At 40.3% G+C, this 23,073-nt stretch overlaps 1 protein-coding gene across 1 annotated transcript; it reads left to right on the top strand.

The window, feature by feature from the left end:
- Positions 1–14,956: 14,956 nt before the first annotated feature.
- LOC111720269 (zinc finger protein 69-like) lies at positions 14,957–22,898 on the top strand (the record flags this gene model as incomplete). The annotated part of the gene is made up of 7 exons (XM_031961714.1): positions 14,957–15,526; positions 18,125–18,225; positions 19,005–19,149; positions 20,626–20,752; positions 21,524–21,583; positions 22,035–22,130; positions 22,777–22,898. Coding segments are annotated over exons 3-7 (438 nt in total), but the record flags the coding sequence as incomplete, so codon positions are not given.
- Between the last annotated feature and the right edge of the window lie 175 nt (positions 22,899–23,073).

A 23,073-nucleotide genomic window follows, 5' to 3' on the forward strand; every position in this document is an offset into this window, starting at 1 on the left:
AGAGAACAATATGAACAGCTAGGAAACTCATTGGTCATCTTAGAGTACATGAAAATTGTGCAAGGGTAAGAAAGAAAGGATATATAAAAAAGGAAGATACAGTCCTATTAAAAGTGTTAGAATCAGTGAATCTCAGAATCAACTGAGGATATCAAGTGAAGTAAAGATGGCTGTGGTTTTATTATTATTATTATTCTATATTCAAGAAAGAGGAAGATCAAAGAATAGGATTGGTGTTAGGGTTGAATAGAATGATATCTGATAACAGACAAGAGACAGAGCAGAGAAAGGGAGGGAGAAAGGGGGGAGAAAGGGGGAAAGAGAGAGAAAAATGGGGAGAGAGGGAGGAAAGGAGGGAATGAAGGAGGGAGAAAGAGAAACAGAGAGAGGAGGAAGGAAGAAAAAGAAAAGTGAGAGAGGAAGAGAAGGAAAGAAAGAAATGGAGAGAGAGAGAGGAGGAGGAGGAGAAGAAGAAGAAGAAGAAGAAGAAGAAGAAGAAGAAGAAGAAGAAGAAGAAGAAGAAGAAGAAGAAGAAGAGCAGGAGAGAGATAGAGAAGGAGGAAAGGAAGGAGGAAGGAAGAGAAGGAAAGAAGCAAGAACAAGACAGACAGAGAAAGACAGAGACTACCCAATTCTCATCTTCTTTCCTTTCTCACCTTCCTCCCTTTGCTTTGAAAATGAGAGATTACAAATGTCCAAGAGGCACTTGGTACCCAAGAAAACAAAAGGAGACAATCAAAGAGAACTTCATTGCTCTTGAGGAATTCAGGTCACTCGACAGGAATTTGGTGCATCTTTGGATACTTAAGAAGCCAGCAGATGTCATTGCTGAGCCACCATCAGAGATTTTTTGAACAATCATGAGGGAAAAGAAAGGAGTGCTAGAAATGAACAAATGACTTCACTTTAAGAAAAAAGAGTCTGCAAAACTATAGATGAATAAGCTTGTCCTTGATACTTGGAAAATTACTGAATGGATCATTTAAGAGATGGTTAGTTGGTACACAGCTTAGAAAAACAAGTGAAAATTAATAATAATATTTATAAGATTCTGAAAAGCAAGTGAAAATTAATAATAATATTTATAAGATGCTTTAAGGTTTGTAAAGCATTTTGAATATGCTAGCTCACTAGATTCCTACAATAATCCAATGAGGTAAGGGCTGTTATTATATCTGTTTTGCAGACAAGGAAACTGAAAGAGGTTATATGGCTTGTTGAAGGTCACCTGGATACTAAGTATCTGAAGCTAGCTTTGAATCAGTTCTTCCTGATGTTCAGCACCCTATGCACTGTGCCACCTAGTTGCCTAACATGGTTTCATCAACAACCATTCCAATTTTATTCCTTTTTTTAAAAATTGTTTTAAATTTATTATTTATTTTCATTTTTTTCTTTAATTTTGAGTTTCAAATGAAAATTACTTAATATCTGTTATCTGTTATAGATGTTATAATATTATTAGGTCATTGATAAATAACAATGTTGATTATTAATTATTGTATTAATAACAACCTCTTTAAAGGGTTTTTTCTTTTTAAAAATCTACATCCTACCATCTTACAAATATAACTGAGTTATTTCCATGCTCATCTTTGAGGTTAAATTTAAAAAAATACTTTGGGGAGCAAAGCTCATTTGCCTTTAGAGTCCCCTCTGTAAATTAGGAAGACAGATTTTATGATGAATTAAAATGAAAGGAAGATTGCATTTATGATTGATTTGATATAACCAAAAGACAAGAAAGTTTGTTTTATTGTTCAATGTGTTTTCTGCTGTGAAGCTTTATTAATGCAAATTATCAAACTATGATGATGAGAAAAATCATGCAGGATTACCTTGAATATGAAATATCACTATAGCAAAACAAAAGCATGGTATTACCAAGATCATTGAAATCTAATCACAGTACAGGAGACTTTCCTATTCCATTCTGTTTCACATGAGAGTTCTAATAAATTAGGTCCTTTCAGATTGTAGCCTATTTGACAATTTTCTTACGGGAAACATTAACATATGCAAACTATGTGTATAAATATATGTAAAAGTCTGTGATATTAACACATTTTATGTTTGATTCTTCCCTGTGTGCCTCTCTTTTCTCCTTTCTTCATTCTTTTCTATATATGTCCCTCTAGACTAGTAGACAGAAAAGTAGATAATCCTGAAAATATACAGTTTCTCCATGTAATGAAAAAAAGTAGTGATCCAATTTATCATGCAGGGTTGTCATAACAGCACTAAGGTTTCCAAGCAATATGAAGAATTAATTGTTTCATAGTTTTTTTTTTAAAAAAAACTGTGATTATGTGGTAATTATTCAGGAATTGCTCATTAAATTCACATTAATATGAAGAGAATGAATCTTATGAACACATAATCCACAACAAAGGAATTAAGAAATTATTTCCTTCTGCCAGGAAAGTGTTGATGTGTGGCATGGAGATAGTTTCCAGAATTAGTTTCTGAGATGTACCCACCTTGATTTGTGTGTACTCCAACCAAATTCACTGCATCATAGTATATATGTATTGAGTATACTGTGTTCACTACAGAATCCTTACCATATTCTTCAAAATGACCTCTGTACAATGTTTTATGTAATTGAGCCATGGCTTAATATCCCTTTATTTGCTCTTGGCTTAAAATATATCCAAAGTTAAGGTTTATATTCATGATTGAGTTATCAATATGTAAGCAACAGCAATATGGATTTTGGAGACTTGCTTAACATTAGGTTTTATTTGCCTAAAACGTCCTTGTAAAGTTTGAATATTTTAACTGCTATTTGGAGTCCTATCTTGTTTCTTAAGTGGGGTTATGTAGAACGCTGGAACTCTGGAGAAGGATACTTGAAACTAGGTGTTAACTCAGTGGAATTGATGATATGATGGTTCTCTAGTTCACATATATATGTAGTACTTAGCATAGTGAAGTAATGGTTCTCTAGTTTCCATATATACTTAATATTTAGCATGGTGATGTCATGGTTCTCCAGTTCCCATATATACTTAGTACTTAGCATGGTGATGTCATGGTTCTCCAGTTCCCATATATACTTAGTACTTAGCATGGTGATATCATGGTTCTTTAAGTTCACACATAATCAGTATGCTGTAATGATGTAATTACAATAAGGTATATAAGAGCCAAGAAGGACTAGAAGATAGAAATTCTACCTTTGACCATCCTCCTGGTGGCTCTCCTGCCTCCTGCACTATGGGGGAGACTGGTTGAGACTGACAGACTGTCCAGCTGCTGGGGGAAACTGGGAACAGTCAGTCAGACTGTGAGCCAGACTGTCTGAGACTGTGGAGCAGACTGGTTCAGACTGGAAGACTGAAGGAGACAATAAAGACTTTGGACTTTATTCCTGACTATTTTTGTGGTGATTATTCTGCTGAGACTAAGGTTGGTCCCAAGATCCTCCAGAAAGCTAGCCGGGACATTCCAGGGTAAAGCCTGACTTGAACATATCCTAGTATTTTTTTAAAATTTGGTTTGGTTTTTCACCCTTAGTTTTCTTTCATTAAAACTTTTCCCAAGATTTTTGCTTTGTCCAGGCTGCTGGCAACAGAAGAAATAGCTACAATTTTTTTAAACTCAGGCAAAGGTAGCCAATATCTGCCATACAATCCCTGGGCAGTGTATATGCATGAATGTGTGTGTATACATACACACATATGTATGTATTGTGGGGGAGGCTAGTCTTTTTTGAGTTCTGGTCCCATATCTGCCTTTTAGACAAATTACCTTTTAAACATTTCCATCTTGGCCCCCTATAGATATCACATGTTAAACAAGTTCAAAACACTCTTCTCCGCTCTGAAAACCAGTCCTCTTCTGAATTTTCTTATTTCAAATGATTTTCTTCCAATTTTCCAATCTTTCAGGTCTACTAGTTTGCAATTTTCTATAACTCTTCACTCTCTCAATATTTCCTATATCATTTGATGATACTTTTACCATTGCTATTTATTTAGGCTTTCAAAAACTAGTCTAATTTTCAAGTCCTTAATTTCTTTCTTTTTATGTGATAATAGCATCATTTGAGTCATCATCATATGCAAAAGGAAGGTAAAGGTGAACAAATGAATAATTGTCAATATTCATCTCCATGGCATCCAAACCCACACCTTGTAAAGAACCATTTCCATTTCTAAGTTAACTTTCTTATTACCTATGGGCTCACCTCTTCATTGTCTTTGTGTCACATTTTCAAGTTGTATACTCTTTGAAAAATTTTATTTGTAAGATTCATTTTTATTTTATCCTGTCATAGAAAACAAATAATCAAATTTGCAAGGATCCTTTCCCCATTTTGTATTTCTGTTCTTTTGAGGGAGCTATGACTCCCAATATTGTTTATGAAAATAACCCTGACTTCCACTAATATAAAAACTTTCACAAGCCACCCTTCATTATGGATAACAAAAGAGCACAAGTGTAAGGAAATTCACACACATGCTCTTTTGACATCCATAATATGAAGGGTGAATTGTGTTTGCAATGATTCCCGGGGATCCAAATGGAAAACATTGTCTAACATAATACATTTGTAATAGTTGTTTTTTGTTTTGTTTTGTTTCTGAGGCAATTAGGGTTAAATGACTTGCTCCAGGTCACACAGCTAGGAAGTGTTAAGTGTCTGAGGCCAGATTTGAACTCAGGTCCTCCTGACTTCAGGGCTGGTACTTTATTACATCTGTAATAGTTAATCTAAATTTGGCCTCTTTAGTTGTTTTTCTATTATGATTTACTTTTCAGCTTGGTTATGAACAATACAATCAAGTTGAGGGAGGGAATGCTAGAGATTCTAGGAGGCAGAAATAAGTGAGCAGAAGTAACTTCTAGGCACGAGAGACACAGTTTGTACAAGGAAGGCAAAGAGATGATATACAGCATATTGATTCTATGGGAAACCAAGTCAGTGTAGTTAGAACAAGTAGTGTATGAGGGATATAAAGCTTATGGACTGGAGTCTAATTATGAAAAGTATTAAATGCCAAGGAGAAAAGATTGCATTTTTCCCCAGAAATTATAGGAAACTAGTTTCTCGAACCAGGGAAGTGACATGATCAGATTTATGTTATATCATAGTTATATATGATATATGATAATTATATCAATTTAGTAAGGGTAGTTTGTGAAAAACTGGGAGACTTTAGAAAGGGTACATGGGAGAGGTTGGAGGCAAGGAAATCATTTGGTAGATTATTATAAGAATACAAGTGAAAGGAACTGTGGCTTGGACTAGATTGGTGTCTGTTTGAGTGGAAAGGAGACATATGGGAGAAATATTGAAAAAATAAAATGAACTATACTTTGTAACCAATTGGATCCATATTGAATATTCCAATTCCACAACAACATGAAGAATGACGAAGAAGAAAGAACGGAGTATGTTTCATGCTTTCAAGCATTGTTGACTGAAAGCATAGTGGCAACCTCAACAGAAATAGTCAAGTTAAGAAGAGATTTGATTTTCAGAGAAACCATAATTAGTTCTGTTTTGAAAAATTGAATTTGAGACACTAAGAAACATTGAAATAAATGCCCACTAGGCTCACAGTGATGTTGCAGACTTTGCTGACTAGAAGGAAGATGTTGTCCTCATCAGAAATTATTAAATGCCATTCTCATACTCAACTAATGCTAATTGATCCTAATTCCTAAGTCTGTTCAGAGAAACTCTGGCAAATATTACAAATCTTACCTCTGTTTTTCAGGTTTCCAGAATCCTCCGGTCACTATCTCATATGGACACAGTTTGAGCACAACAGAGCACTCAAGAATTTTGGCAAACAAGCTTAGACTTTATTCACGTGGTCTACATCTCACTCTATGACATCCTGCACTCTGAGTATCTCTCCCCAAGCCAAGCTCCAGGTAGAAAAAAAGCATGGAAAAGAGAGAAAGAGATCAAGTCCTTCCTCCTCTGAGCTTATATAGGGACTATGAGGTCACAGGCACAAGTCAATTGATGATGGAGATTACATCCCGAACTTGACTCGAGATCAGAGTAAATTAGGATTCAACCAATTGATAGTAGCACCTACACTGGGACAATATGACACTGTCAGCTCAGTTAAAGAAAACAAGATTCAACAAGAGAAGCCTGCCCAGAGGACCATTTGAAAACACTGACACGTTATATTCTTTTGTACTGATTCTGGTAGAATACATCTAACCCTTCTTCTATGTAACAATGCTTTGAATACTGGAAATTAAAGATCGTTTCTTAGAAAAACTCTCAGTTATATGCACAATATGGTTACCATTTTCTCACCATACCAGTTGCTTTTCTCCAGAAGCTTTTGAGTTTTTCAATGCCCTCCTTAAAATATAACACAATGTTCACAACATATTCCTAGTAGTCTTCCACCTCTTTTCTGTGAAGAGGAATGTTTCATTTTCTGTTCTCTAGCACCTTCCCATTTCCACCCTGCCTCATTATTCAGAATTTGAATCCCATAGTAATCTATTCATTAACTCAAGTTCATAAAACATTACTGTATTCATGGAGCTTATTTTGCTCTGTATTAGTTTTTACAGATTTTCCCATTTTTCTCTGACTCCCTTGATTCATAACTTCTTTTTGTACAATAATATTCCATTGCTCTAAAGTAATATAGCTTTTCAGCCCTTCACCAACCAATGGTTCCAACTCTGTTTCAATCTTTTGCTTAAGCTTTAACAAATTAAAAGCACCCTAAGACTTTGGGGACCTGTATATTGTGACACTTTCACTTCCTCTAATTATATACCCAATTCTAGGACAATTTTGTCATTTTCAAATGTGAAGCTTAAAATTACTTGAAATTTTTGATTTCTGAAAAAATTGTTCAGTGTTTACTACACACAAGTGCCATATTCTGAGGGGGAAAGAAGATTAAATAAGACATATTCCCTAAACTCAAAGAGCTAACATTATATGAGGGACGAGAAAACAAAAATACAAAATAGATTAAATACATTTAACTGACCAATGGAACAAAATTGCTTCCAAGATAGTGGCTATCAGGACCATGGACAAGAGCTAGGTCCTGATGGATCTAAAAAACATGTTAAAGATAGGGTTTCAAGAGGTAGACTTGGGAATAGAGGGGAATCAGTTCTAGGTGTAGTTGCTAAGACTGGGATGAGTGAGATCAGTCATCTGGAAAGAAATAGTATTTGAATATACTTTCACTTAAGCCCTTTGGACAGATTATAGTGGAAAGGGAATTTTATGAACCTACCCTGAATGCCAGAAGTCTCATATTTGTAGAGAAATATATTTTATATTACACCCTATCCATCCTCGAGTCACAGACCTTATCCCTAGCTTTATTTCTGGCCTTGGGATTCATTTCACTATTTGCTCATTCAGTTTTTAACTGTTGCCATTGTATGACATTTCTCTTCAACATGCAGAATACCTCCTCGTTTCTGTCATTTTTTACATTTTAAAGCATTTATTTATGTCTTTTGTTTTTGCATTTCTGAATACTTAATAAATGTTTGTTGAACATGAACCCATAACTTTTTTATGCGATTCTTATATAAACATATTTCCACATTTATCATGCTGCACAAAAAAAATCAGATAAAAAAGGAAAAAATGAGAAAAAAACAAGCCAACAACAACAAAAAGATAAAAATACTATGTTGTAACATATTCAGTCCCTATAGTGTTTTTTCTGGCTATAGATGGCTCTCTCCATCACAAGTCTATTGGAAGTGAACCCATAACTTTTGACAGAGAACACCAACCCAGCTTCAGTTGCGCTCTTTGTACTAGAGTTGAAATGCTGGAGGAGTTTAGTTCTAGAGAGGACCTCAGAGTCTGTATCTTTCCCTGCTGGGCGATCTGAGCAGCCTTTTAAAGCTCAGCTCCTGGTTCTCATTGATTGGCCAGCATTAGGTCACAGGCCAAGATGTATTTGGTCATGGTTTTGGTCTATAATGGTTTAGAGTGAGTATAATTGTTTCTCTTTTGGCCAGAAATCCTGAAGGTTTTCCCCTCCCAAATTGATTTTTTTTTGGACAGGTAAAAGAGGATACTCTTTGCTTCATTTCTTCCCTACCCTTAATCATTTAATGGGTGTTGCCTCAGCTAAATTGAGACCTGTTAAAGATTTTAGCTTAAAAAGGCCAAGTTCTTCCTCTGCATCCAGGGGCATCTCTAGTCTGCTTGATCTCTATCTGGAGCCAGATGGCTCTGGAGGAGAGTATGAGGCTGGTAATTTGCCCCTACCCTCCCTCACTTCAATGCAATTCACTTGCATGTCATGATATCACCTTCAATAAATCATGGTCCTCTTCAAGAAAGAAGAGTTAACAATCTTATGTCCCTATTAGCATAGTCTATGTTAACACCCAAGGTTTTTGAGTTTCATGATTCTTTCCTTTTCCTGTGCATTCTGTTCAATATACCCTCTATATGACTTATAAACCCTATTTTATTGGAGGATTATCTCATTAAGAATTGATATTGTTTTATACCTTTTATTTATATTCCCAAAGTCTGACCCATTAAAGAAAAAGATAAATAAAAGTTTCTTCATTACTTAATCAAGAGAATAATCTTCAGCATTATTGATACTGTAATATCTATCCATTATGAAGTGGGGTGACTAGGCTACACAATGGATAGAGCAATGGGCCTGAAGGCAAAAGAACACAGCTTCCTGAGCTGAAATCTGGTCTCAGATACTCCCTAGCTGTGTGATCCTGAGCAAGTCACTTAATCCTGTTTGTTTAGGTTTCTCATCTATAAAATGAACCAGAGAAGAAAAAAGCAAATCATTCCAGCACCTTTGCCTAGAAAACCCCAAATGAGGTCATGAAGAGTCAAACATGAACAACAAAATCCATTAATGGTACTACTTCTGAGAATTCTGAAAACAAAGTCTTTTTTCTGGTGGAATCTAAGAAATCAGACTTTCAAATGGTGAGATTTATTACACTATATCATATTTCAGCTTGATATGTAGGGAAAAAACCACAACATACTTCAAAAGACTTCAGAAGTGTCATGGCTTACCTTGAGAAGAAATTGGCTCCCGAGCATTTCAAGTCCTCAAATAGAGGTCAGTTCATGAATATTTTGTGATCTGATTAGAAAGATAATTTAAGGTATGAGTTGGACCAAATGGCTATAAAGTTCTACTGTATTCTAAAGTTCTCCAAGTCTTTGATATTTGGGCTTTCAAGAAGAATCAATCATCTTTGGATTAATGAAATACTTGTAGGAAAGAGATATCAAGAAAGTACATCCATCAAAATAGAACATGGATAAGTGTTAAAGTTTTTCACCCCAATATTTGTCAGTTGAAATCTGAGGCATTCAAGGTGCAACTCAAATAAGGACTTCCCATTCTTTAATGTACCAAATCCTGCATATTCCTGATTATAATTCCATGATACTTGAATAGTTAGTTTTTGGCTGCTTGGAGTACTTTTTCCTTGACATGTGAGCTCTGGAATTTGTCTGTTTGGGAAGTTTACATTTTGAGATCTCTTTCAGGTGGAGATGGATGGATTCTTTCAATTTCTATTTTGTCCAAAAATATTTGTTCAAATATATCAGGGCAAACTGTTCAGATTTATTTATTTATTATTTTGGGTCATGGCTTTCAAGTAGTCCAGTAATTCTTATAGTATTTCTCCTGATCTATTTTCTAAAGCAGGTATTTTCCAAAGAGAAATTTTATGTTATTTTATTTTCTTTTACTTTTTTTTTTATTTTATCTTACATATCTTGATGTCTCATAGAGTCTTAGCTTGCAGTTGCTCAATTCTCTTTTTTTTGGCTGAGGCAATTGAGGTTAAGTGACTTGCCCAAGGTCACACAGCTAGAAGGTGTTAAATGTCTGAGGTCAGATTTGAACTCCTGACTTCAGGGCTGGTGCTCTATCCACTGTGCCATCTAGCTGTCCCTCAATTCTAATTTTTAAGGAATTATTTTTTTCAGTAAGTTTTTGTACGTCCCTTTCCATTTTGTCAATTCTATTTTAAGGGAGTTATGTTCCTCGTTTAATATTTTATATCTTTTCCCATACTGTTGACTCTTTCATGATTCTCTTGTATTACTCTCATTTATTTTTCCAGTTTTTCTTTTACTTCTCTAATTTGATTTTAAAAATCCTTTTAAAGCTCTTCCAGCATTTATTTTGAACCAAATTACATTTTTCTTTGAGACTTTCCATGTAGCCATTTTGCTACTATTATCCTCTTCTAAGTTTATGTCTCCATCCTCCCTATTACCATAGTAATTTTCTAGAGTGAAGTTCTTTTTTTATTTTTTGCTCATTTTTTTCTGCCCTTTTTTTTCTTGTGATTTGGTGTTTTTATGTTAGGGTTGGATTCTGATCCTGCTATGTCCCAAGCATTTTGTGCTGGGGCTCAGGGTCTTTCTGCTCAGGACTTAGTTGTTTGCTTTCCCTGGAAGGGAGGCTTCCCTTCTGGCTTGTACTATGGGAAGGCATCTCCCTGTTGGCTTCCCCTGTTTGGGGGAATTAGCTGTTGGCCTGATCCAGGATTGGGGCCTTGCTATGATAACAGAGGCTTTCCGCTGGCTGGGTCTGGAAGAGGGATCTTATTGCAAGTCTGACCCAAAGATCAGGCCCTGCTGCTGGGTTGCTCTGGAAACACCGCATCTCTCCGCCAGCAGGTTTTAGAAGAGGCATCTTTTTGTTGGCCTGCCCCAGGATTAGAGACCTGCAGCTGGGTTGCTATGGAAACCGAGTCTCCCCACTGACAGGCCCCGGGGGAGGGGCTTCCCTGTTGGCTAGCCCTAGGGCTGGCTTCACTACTGGTCAGCAATGAGGTCAAAGCCTCGCTATTGCTGGAGTTGCTGAGCTAGGGCTGCGCTAGTGCTATACATGCCTCTGGTTTGTGGATCTACAAGAAGGAGGGGCCTTGCTGGTGCATTGCCCCAGAGTTGGAGCCTTGCTGCAGGCCCCCCTGCTGTGAATCTGGCTGCAGCTTTTGGACCTCACTCCCCTCCCACCCCAGGGAGACAGACTTTTCCTGCCAGGCTGGTAAGCTGTTTCCCTCCTTGACATCTTGACACTGTAAACCCACCCTAAACTTTAATGAGGGGAGCAAAGACAAAGCTCATACTCCCTGAAAATGACTCTTGTACAAACTGGGTGCTGTTCAGAGAGTAAATAAAAGTCAAAAACTCCCATTTGGGGGGCTCCAGCCCAAACTAGATAAGACTTAGAGGGCTAGGAGTGATCACATTACTGGGTAAAGCCCTTCAAAGCCTTACCTGGCCTTTCAGCAGTGGGGTCTTGACAAAAATAGGAACAGGGATAGATCACAAATTCATAATACATTGAATAATATAATTGAATATCCCTTCAAACACATTTTGGACGGGAGCACAGCTAAAGCCCTGAATGGGACCATGGAGCCAGAGTTCAACCTTCTCATTTTAGAGATTATTGGAAACAAAATTCTGCACTTTAAAAGGGCTCAGTTAATGAACAGACTCAGGATGAGTAAAGCAGTTTAAACCTTTAATACAATTCTGCAGGAAGCAAGTTAGAGCTCAGGTGAGCACACACACCCTACAGAGGCAAGAGCGAGCCTTACAGCTCTTCTCCCAGTAGTCAGAGGCCCTCCATCATCATCCCAGTGGGGCGATTTGGTAGAGGATGGATGTTGGGGCAATTTTTTGTCATGTGAGAAGAATTATTCCCGTTAGGAGTGGGGTTCCTTGTGTTACTTCAGTACTCAGAAGTGTAGGGATAATGAAGTTAACACACTTTCCTATAATACTTTAAAGGTATTAAAAGTACCTTTTAATGTGTACATCCATTGCATGTCCAGAAATAGCTGCTCACCTCCACCCAGAGGTGGGGAAGTTAATATTAAATATGGGCTTTGGCTCTTGGCTTTGTTAACCACACAATCAGGTTTACTGAGGGTTAGTTGGTTTCAGGAATTCCCCTCCTCTAGATTATTTCCTGTTTCTGCCATCTAGTTTTCCTCTATGAAAACATAAGTTTCTATTGTATCTCACCAAAGTAAGAAACTGAGTCACAGAGAAGTTGCTCCTTGCTCAGAGTGACAGAGGTAGAGAGCAGATGAGGCAGGATTCCAACCCAGATTATTCTGATTTTAACACCAGGACCCTATCAATCACCAGTAGTGCCTTCTTTCTCCACACACTCTGCATATTCATTAATTTGAATTAAAAGTGACTAAACTGTCCATATGATTTAGTTGCTTTCTCTATAAGACTTATAATCCAAGGAATAATAATAACAGTAATGAAAATAATAACAGCTAGCATTTGCGTAGTAACTATGTATTCAGAGCTTGTTACAAATGTTGACTTATTTGATTAATCCTTCAGTGCATGGAGGTTAGTGCTATTATTATGTCTACTTTACAGATGGAGAACATTCTGGCAGGAATAGGTTAAGTGATTTGCATGGAATCTCATAGAAAGTGAATTTGAAACTGAATTTGAATCCAGATCTTCAGATTTAGTGTCTTCAAGCACAGCATTCTATATACTCTGTCTCATATCTTCCAAAGAAATCATGACAGAAATACATGTCCAAAAGAAATCCAGCTTTTCCCCCCAGAACTCTGTGTCAGCAAAGAACAGAAAATATAGTGAAGTACCAATCAAGTAGAGACTGACTGAAGAACTTCAATAATATTTGATTGCTTTAGAATATTATTGGAGAGTAAGGACAAACATTAGGATTTCAAAGAATAATTCATTATACATTATATATACAGTTTGCAATTTGGATGTTGAAGGAGATCTAGTCTATAGCAAGAGGCTGCATTAATGAGATCCCTAAGTTTTACCTCCAGCCCAATGGCTCCAATGTACCTATGAGCTCCTTCCCCCAATCATTGCTTTTAAGAGCCTTCTTTCCAGTACAGATATTATCATGTTTAATGATATCCCTCTTCCAGAGAAAGACTTTTCCCCACTGAACACCTTCATAAGGCTTCTCTCCACTCTGAATCTTGTGGTGGAAATAGACAATATCTACCTGAAAGTCTTTCCACAATAAATATACTGTGAACCTTCTGTCCAGCAAGACTGCGATTCTCTAAGCCTTTATCCATTGATTATATTCAGGACGTTTCTCTCCAGTGTGAATTCTCTGGAGGCCAATAAGGAATGATCTGTAGCAGAAGGCTTTCCCACATTAATTGCATTAATAAGGCTTCTCTCTGGGATAAATCTTGTCATGTATAATGAGATCTGAAATCCAGACAGCAGCCTTCCCAAACTGACGAATGCACGTATTTCATTCCCGTTTGAAATGTAGGTTGGTGGATTAAAAATGAGCCATGATAACTCTGAGATACCATTACATACCTGTCAGATTGGCTAGAATGACAGGGAAAGATAATGCAGAATGTTGGAAGGGATGTGGGAAAACAGGGACACTAATACATTGTTAGTGGAACTGTGAATACATCCAACCATTCTGGAGAGCAATTTGGAACAATGCCCAAAGGACTATCAAACTGTGCATACCCTTTGATCCAGCAGTGTTACTACTGGGCTTATATCCCAAAAAGGCCATAAAGAAGGGAAAGGGACCTGTATGTGCACGAATGTTTGTGGCAGCCCTCTTTGTAGTGGCCAGAAACTGGAAACTGAGTGGATGTCCATCAGTTGGAGAATGGCTGAATAAATTGTGGTATATGAATATTATGGAATATTATTGTTCTGTAAGAAATGACCAACAAGATGACTTCAGAAAGGCCTGGAGAGATTTACACGAACTGATGCTGAGTGAAACAAGCAGGGTCAAGAGATCATTATATACTTCAACAACAATACTATATGACGACCAGTTCTGATGGACCTGGCCATCCTCAGCAACGAGATCAACCAAATCATTTCCAATGGAGCAGTAATGAACTGAACCAGCTACGCCCAGAGAAAGAACTCTGGGAGATGACTAAAAACCATTACATTGAATTCCCAATCCCTATATTTTTGCCCACCTGCATTTTTGATTTCCTTCGCAGGATAATTGTACAATATTTCAGAGTCTGATTCATTTTGTGCAGCAAAATTAAAAAAATAAAAAAATAAATGAGTCATGAGAAGCCATTCCACACTGATCACATTCAAATGTTCTTCCCAGTATGAACCTGGGAGTTCTACCTAAATGCCTTCCCACCTTCACTACTTATAGAAAGCTTTTCTGCAGTAGAACTTTGCTTTTGTCCAGCAACCTCTGAACTCAGGCTGAAGGCCATAGTGGGGGGCTGCTTGGTTGCCTTCCCACTTTCATTACCCAGAGTTGTCTAGTGTCCTCTGAATAGTGTCTGAAGGCCATGGGGGCCGCCTGAATGTCTTCCCACTTTCATTGCCCAGAGAAGGCACCTGTGTACTCTAACTCTGCTGTCGTCCAGTGCCCTCTGAACTGCAGCTGAAGGCCATTTCCCACTGATTTCCCTGATGCCGGTGCACTTCAGGAGCTTTGTCAAGGACAAAGTTCTCCTGTCAAGCAAACACTTCGCCGTCCCCCGCCTTGATCAAAGTCATCCCCCCAGTCCTTTTCTGACACGGAATTAGGGCTGCCCGTTGTCTGAGCCCCTTTCCTGTCCATCTTTAGCCCGTTCACTCTGATCCTGGGATTTTGCCCTCCCTTGCTCTCAGTCCCCGATTTCTCCTATCTTTGCTGTCTGGCTGCGGGCTGGCCTGGGGGGCGTGGCCACCCTGACTATGCAACCAGGGGGTGTGGTCTTGCTGTTGCCTGTCAGCGCTGGGGGCGGAGCCTCTCTGTGGCCTGCATGGGGGGCGGGGCCGCGGGCTGGCTGGGCTGGGGCGGTCCGCCGGGGTATGGCCGGGGCTCGAGCCTGGCTGCAGGCCCCCCGCGGTGCCGCCGGTCCCCCCCGCGGTGCGGCTGCGGCTGGTTCACCTCCCCGCTCTCCCCGCCCAGCGGCGCAGCCCCTCCCGCTGAGCTGGTAAGTCGCTTTCGCGCTCCTCCAGCCAATCTAAGGCATGTGGGGGGCTCTTTGGGGGGAGTTTGGGAGGCTCCGGGGAGATCGCGGCTCCCCCGGCGCCCGGGCACCGGAAGTCGAGCACGTGAGGCTGTGTCCAAGCTCTCTGCCCGCCTGTCCCGGCTGGATCTCGGGTCCGCTGCCTTTTGGGTCCCTGTGGCTGAGCAGCCCGGGCTTGGTTTGCAGGCGCTCGGAGCCGGGAGCCCGTTCGGGCAAAGGATCCCCCGGGATTCCCGACTTTGCAGCATCTTCCGCCAACTTTGGGAGCCGGGCTCAGACGCCCGCACAGCCTTGGAGGATCTGCCTCGCGGCTGGGACGTGGGAGACAGTTTGATCGGGTCGGAGACCCCGCGAGCCGGCGGGGACCCGGCGCCTGAGCCCTTCCATCTTTTTGGCAGACGCTGCACTTCGGGCGGCCCTAGGAAAGTCGCGGTTTTGCCAGCGCCGGGTCCCGCATCTCAGCAGGGCCGGCCGAGCTATCGGCCCAAGGCCGGGCCGGGCGAACGCGAAGCAAGCTGCTAGCCAGCGGGAGCCGAGCCAGGTGGGCGCTCCCTGGGACCCCGCGGCCCGCGGGTGCCCGGCCTCGCGGAAGGGAGCAGGCCCGCAGCGGGCTGCTCCAGGCTGGCCTGCCAGAGCCCCCGCAGCGGAGCAGGGAGGCAGGGGACCGCGGTTAGCAGCACCTCGCCCCCCCTGCCTTAAAAAGCCCCAAAGATTAGTTTTGTCCTGAAAGGGGCACAGGAAACCTTTTGCGTGCTCAGCACGGTCGGGTCCTGCTGCTGCTCCTGGGCTGCCTGGAAGCAGATGCTCTGCCCAGGGGAGGCTGAGGTACCGGCCTTCACCGTGGGGCATTTCCCCCAGGGGAGCGTTCCCCAGGCAGCCAAGTGGCTTTGCAAGTCCACAAAAGCCAGAATTGTTTTCTGAGGCTCTAAACCACTTGTAAACAGGCTTTGTTCTCTAATCCACAATCAGTCATTGAAAGGTTCCCTACCCTCCGTGCTGCCTCTCTGATCCCCATGCAAATGGGCTGGAGCTTGTGGGGATGCAAAGCTTGGTCCCTGACTGTGGCCCTGGGCCTGAGCTTCCCCTGCACCTCCTGAAGTTTCCGAGAGGAACCTCTCTGTGGATGGGTCAGGCCAGACCCTAAAGCTCCATGTGCACTTGTTACAGATTTGGAAACAGTACAAGCTGCCCCTCGAGTGTAAAAAATCAGCTCAGCCAGCCAAACTTCCGGCCTTCCTTAGGGCAGCAGAAAGAAGTCAGAGAGTTCTTATTAATGCTGGATCCAAGTAGGTTTTTGTTATGTTTTATGAAATTGGACAAAAGCAGAGGAAAAGCAGAGGATTGAGGACTTTCCATGAGCCTCCAGAGGTGCACTGGCAACTCATTGTCCCCGTCCTGGAGGCTATTCAGGCTCCCCGAGAAACTATTAGGCCTCCACTGACCAAGACGATCCTTTTCTAAGGCCCTGGAGAGGCCAAATTAGGTGGTCAAGGAAACAGCCAGAAAACAAGAAACTGAAGATCCTTCTGCAAGCCTAGGGAAGTGAGGGTGAGGTACCCTGAGGATTTATAGACTTGTGACAGCTGCAGAGATTCTAAAGTGGAAAAAGAATGGAAGCAGAGAAACCCAGGGGCTAGAGCGCCTGGTTCCCTAGGTTACTTGGAACATGGATGATTCTGTCACAACATGAGATGAATCATTTGGGGTGAAAAGATCAAGAAATATCACTGGGACAATAAGTGAACAAACTTAGGCATGTGAATTTAACTTAATGCAAATATGCCTTTCAAAAAAGGCCATTTCCCTGAGATTTAGGAATAGCTGTCAGGAATTGAGTACAATCAAGGAATTTATAATCAATAACAATCCCAACATTGTAGCTTGGCCCAGTGGTTAGAGTGCAGGGCTAGAATCAGGGAGACACATCACTGTGACTTCAAATGTGAAGTCAGAGGCTTGCTAGCTGTATGACTGTGAGCCAATCACTTCATTCTGTTTGCCTTGGTTTCCTCATCAGTAAAATGAGCTGAAGAAGGAAAAGTCTAGGACCTTTGCCAAAAAGGGTCACAAAGAGTCAGAAAGGAATGAAAATTTTGAAACTTTGAAAGACATCACAACTTTGTTGTTGTAAGATCAGTCAGTATACCAGAGCACTTACAAGTTCTGTGCCATCTGTCTTTTGAGTGAAAGATAATTTACATGAAAAACGATTCTACATAATGCATTTTGCTTGACCGGATGATTTTATTACAAATATTTTATTTTTGTTGTTGTTGTTTTTTCCCAAAAATTGTGGGTAGGAAATTTCATAGCAGTGTATGGGGACTAAGAAGAGGATTTTCATCACAATTAGTCCTCAGAGATGGCTTTTTTAAGAATACATATAAGAGAACAGAACTGAAGGACAGAAGGGAAATGAGACACTTCTGAAAGTGAATTTTTTAATTACTCAAAAAGAGTATGTTAGAGTTTGTTTCATGTGCAACCTCTTTTTCCTTTGGTGATACAGGAAATACTCTTTTTATGTCATACTTGAGAATTTCAAAATTTTAAAATTTATATATGGATGATTTTCTTTCCATCATTCTCATTAATTTGAAGGGAGGACAGGAAATGAAAAAGTAACTTGAATATGACTTTCTCCAACTACCAGTGTTTTGGAACATTTTTTCATGAATCTTTTATAGTTATATAGTTTTGAATGCTTTTATCATTTTAGCATCTAACTATTGGCGGTGTGGCTCCTGGTTCACATTGAATACCTTGTATACAAATGACTTTTATTGATTATTTTTCAGGTAACATTTAGTATATTTTCCATTCTACAACTTCCATTTTTATTTAATTGGTTTTAGTTATATCTGATTCTTCATGACCCTCTTTTTGTGTTTTCCTTCATGCTGGAGTAATTTGCTTTTTCATTCTGCTGCTCATTTTATAGATGAGGAAACTGAGGCAAACAAGCTAAAGTGGCTTGTCTAGAGTTACACAGCTAGGAAGTGTGTGGGGCTGGTTTTCAGTCCAAGTTTTCCCCACTTGGGGTCCAGCTCTCTATCCATTATACCACCCAATGGCGGTGAATACATATAATTCTTTGGCAATCTTACCCTGTTTTCCTATCTATCCTTGATATCCTTAGACCCAGTTGGTTGCCTGGTCCATACTGGATGCTCTATTGTCCCATTTCTGGCCCCCACTTTGAATCAAGTCTGAGTCTACTGAGACTAAGTTGGCTCAAAGGTATGACTTTAATATACACTCTTCCAGGTGCAGTTTTATAGTTTTCACAATCAATGGGCAGATAAATTGCTATAAAAAGCACTTCTATAGTAAAAACAGACTTATGTGTGCTACAACTCCCCTCCCCCCCCACAATAATATTCACACCTTTAAGAGGTCTCAATTGCTCAGTGATCTTATTTCCTTACTTTGGAACTATACAACCTTGTCTCAATGACTTCTTTCTCAGGGCTGTTAAATTTGAAGGCCCTGCCCCAAAAGAAGGTTCCCCAGGCATCTGGGAACTTTACAGAAAAGGAGACTTTTACAAGGTTTTTTATACTGTTTCCACACCGTAAGCTATTCTTATTATTCATTTCAAAGAAAAATAAACCCAATGAAATACTTAACAGTTTTCAGCATAGGACCCACAGTCTCTAACAACTTAATCCAAAATTTTCAGCATTCAGATCAAAAGGAGAGTTAATCTCCTAATAGGTGCCATTTGCTGCCTTGGAACGGGGTCACTCTGCCAGACCATTAGCTCTGGCCCCAAACCTCCTTGAGAGGGTGGGGGAAGTTCTGATGCATAAACCGAAGTGCAAGGTGGGAGATCTGACACAGGGATTGGAAATGCCTTCCTGCCCCTTGAATCTCCCTGGGAGCATGGGAGTTTGGAGAGGGACAGAAGAGAGAATGGGAGGGAGGCAGACCCGGGGTCACCTTCTCCCAGAGGGCAGTGCTAGGGCATTCCACAGCTGGGGGACTCCTTCAAGTTATCACCTTCTGAATCCTCTTAGGCCAGCCCCCTGCCCAGGCAGCAACGGGACAGACGGGTGTCCTGGATTCTTGTCCCTGCTGGGCTCAGCCTGAAGAAGATCTGGAGCCGGCCCCAGAAGGGGGCCTGACGGTATGGCCCCGGGAGCCTGCAGAGCCCCCTGGCAGGTGAGTGCAGGGTGATCACTGGCTGGTCCAAGACTCCCCTTCCCCTCACCATGGACATCTCCGTAGATAACAGAGCATTGTCTTATGAAGCTGTCTATCTATTTTATCTAATTATTGTTTCTTTAAATAAATATGTCTGCGGTGAAATAGAGTACATCAGTAACAACACTGTCCCGCCCCGTTCTATTGTGAATTGTTTCATGAACTCTTTCATCTCCAGCAATAATCTTTGCTCTCTATTTTGGGAGCGCATGCGCACACACACACACACACACACACACACACACACACCCCTTCCCCTTTCTCTAGCTTTTTTTTTTTTTTACAAACTCTCCCTTATACCAACTGAAGGTCAAGGAAAAAGTACTTCCCACAGTCCTCTGGTCTGGAGTGCCCAGCCTTGACATCTGCCCAGCTGTTGAAATTAGAGGAAAAATGTTGGAGCCTAGGAAAGAAGGCACTGGAAGATTACACAAAGAGGTTTTGAGACTAAGAGAATGCAAGCATTTAGCCAATAAATGTTTATTAAATGCCTGCTGTGTACCAGGCTGAGCTTAGGGCTGTGTATACAAAAGGAGTCAAACAAGGATGCTCTCCTCTAAGAGCTTACAGTCTAAGAGCTTACAGCTTACAGTGAGATCACAAGCAAGCCATATAACAATCTATAAAGGCTAGCCAAAGAAAATGCATAGTCTAGAGATAGAGCGTCTTTCCAGATTGCCAAGGAAGCCAATATTACTTGGATCATAGAGAAGGGAAATAAGGGATAAGAAGGCTCTAAAAACAGGTGATTTTGCTTGCACAGAACACAGAAGGTTTTGCATGCAAGATTTTGCATATAACCCTGGAGATAGGGAGTCACTGAAGTTAGTTGATCAGGAGAATTACATTTGAACCTCTGATTTGGAAAATCATTTTGTCAGCCCAGTCGAAGGTGCCAAGGAGTGGGGAGCCAACTACCAATAACAACAAACTATTGCTATAGTCCAAGGATGAAGCGATGAAGGTCTCCACCTATTTGTTTGCATCCTCAGAGCAGGGAAGGGGCTTTACTTGAGAGAATTTGCAGAAGTGAAATGAAGAAGTTTGGCAATTCATTAGAAAAGAGTAATAAAGAATAGGAGTCGAGGATGATACCTAGGTTGTGAGCATCTGGGACTGCCAGGGGAGATGGGGAAGCTTTAGGAGGAAAAAATGAAGTATGTCTATTTTTTTTCATTCAGGATTATACTTATTTGTCGACTTTATTTCAAATGCAAATATAAGTTGCTTTTCTCATCAGCCCTCCCCCCCTTTTTAATGTCAATAGTTTTTTAATGACTGGTTTTAAGTGTTGGCTCCAAGATTCCTAAGTCATATGACCTTCATCGGATCCCCTTCTCTATCCTACCATTTCCTCTAGAACGTTGATGCAGGTTGGACTTGATAAATTCTGAAGTCTCTTTCAGCTGTAAAGCTTTGAATTTTGATGGTTAGGAGTCCCTGACATTCAAGGATGTGGCAGTGGACTTCACCCAGGAGGAGTGGAGCCTCTTGGACCATTCTCAGAAAGAGCTCTACAAGCAAGTCATGCTGGAAAACTCCCAGAATCTGCTCTTCCTTGGTAAGCACAACTCCCCAGAGGAACTCTGAATTAGCTATCACAGGAAGTGTCTCTCTCACTTCCCTAATATTCAGAGGGTTTTGAACATTTATCAGTTATTAGAAATGCCAATGTGATAGTGTACCCACAGGGTCATTCTGCCACTTGGTTTTCCCTACCAAAGGTCTTTGCATCTCGTGATAGGAAGAAGGGACTTTGCTTTGTTTCTTTCCTATTTTAGGAAGCTAAGGTTACCAAACAAACAAGGGTTAGAGACTATTGAACTTGAAACTAATCTCAGAGATTATCTATCCTAGTCTCTTTCTGGGCAAGAATTTATCTGCAGAATCTCTGAAAATTGCTCATGGGCTTTTCCTTGAAGATGAGCAGTGAACCACCCTTTCTAACAAAGTCACCACTTCCTCTTTGGGATGGGTCTAGTCTTTAAAACAGCAGTTTTGCTGCACAGTGAGCCTGGAGTAAATTATTTTTACTGAATTCACATCTGATCTTGGACATGACCTGTGTGACTCCTTGACAAGTCACTTAAGTCTACATTGCCTCAATTTTCTTTTCTGTAAAATGAGCTGGCATAGCAAATGGCAAACCATTCTAGCATCTTTGCTAAGAAAACCCTCAATGGGATCAGGAAGAGTCTGAAGTGACTGAAAAAATGACTGAACACCAAAATCTTTAAAAAAAACTTTCTTGTTAGCAAGCATAAATTTATGCTCAAGTCTTGTTTTGTTTGGTAAGTTTATTTTTTTTCTTAATTCTCCCCCCAAATACCAGCACAGAGAGGAACAGAGGAAGAGAAAGGAACAAGCATTGATATGACCTCCTGTGCCCCAGGTATTGTGCTCAGTGCCTTAGAAATGTGATCTTATCAGGTCCTCAAAGTACCCTGTGAGTTGGAGTTATCACTCCAATTTACAGCCGAGCAAACTTAAACAAACAGAAGCACAGAGATGCTATGTCTGAGCCGGGATTTGCACTCAGGTGTTTCTAAATCCAGGTCCAGGGTTTTCACCACTAAACTTCCCAGCTGACTCTAATTTCTAGCTAATGGAAGCTGTAGAATGTGTCCATGTTTCTATGAAAGAGGTAAAGACAGACTTTTCTAGCTCTAAACTGGCTGCAGGATCTCCTTTTTATCCTCAAGCTTCTACTCATAAATACCCTATAAACCATCCTTGAGGATCCCTAGGACCATCCTGTGCTCCTTGCTTCCATTTCCCCTTTCCCTAAGGAGGAGCAAAATGTAAGTTTCTATCCTCATGCCTTCCATATTCTCCCTGGCCAGGAATCCCAGTTCTCAAAGAAGATTTGCTCTCCCGTTCTGAGGACAAGGATTCATCGTGGATCTTGGATCCAAAAGGCCCAAGAAATTCATGTCTGGGTGAGTGAGATATATGAGAGATGTTCTCTCAGAAACATCTATGTGGTGGTGAAGGGAATGCTGGGCTTGGAGCAGAAACATCTGCCTTGGAATTCTTTTTCATATGCTTTTTATTAGCAAGATGATGCAAGAAAAATCACTGAATCTCTGAGCCTCAGAATAATTAGCAAAATCATTTGAATAAAGGATTAGAATTAATGGAGAAAGGCCATGGAAAGCTGAGGATGGAGCACAGAGAGTCCTAGGATTTGAGGTCTAGTGTCTCCTGCAGGGATGTTGGTCATGTCACTTGGTTCTTATGAGCTCATGACTTCAGTTGTAAAGTGTATGAGAATCCTATCTGTGCCACAGGTTTATTGTGAGCATCCAATGTCCTTATTGAAGCTCTTCGTAAATTAAATCACTTTTCAGATGTGAATTCATGGCATTTTCAATGGATTGATTCTGTCCATTGTTTGAAAACTCCTTTTTTTGCCCAGAGAGATAGAATATGCCAGCTTACTTTCTTTCCATGGAAGGAAGAAGTTTTTATAATATATATATATATATATATATATATATATATATATATATATATATATATATATATATATATATATGGAGTGAGGGGAGGTGTCTGTATATTATGCTTCTTTATTTTCTTCAGATGCAGAGACCAAATTTGAAGTGAATGAGACTACTTTAAAGCTGAGCATTTTTGTGAAAAAATCTCATCAGCAAAGATGGATGACCGATGGTCCCTGTGACTTCAGTTTAGAAAATTATGAAAGGATATCAAGAGAGAAAAAAAATCTAAAAATACCTTCAATTTGAAAAGATATAAAAGGTTTCCAACATCCAGGTTAATTCAATGTAAGAAATGACCTGGAAAATTTTGTTTGATAATAAAGATAGGGAATGCTTTACTAAAACAGATGAGCATATGCAGTGTTCTGAGAAGCCT

Source organism: Sarcophilus harrisii, chromosome 3, assembly GCF_902635505.1.
Source record: "Sarcophilus harrisii chromosome 3, mSarHar1.11, whole genome shotgun sequence".
Lineage (NCBI taxonomy): Eukaryota > Metazoa > Chordata > Mammalia > Dasyuromorphia > Dasyuridae > Sarcophilus > Sarcophilus harrisii.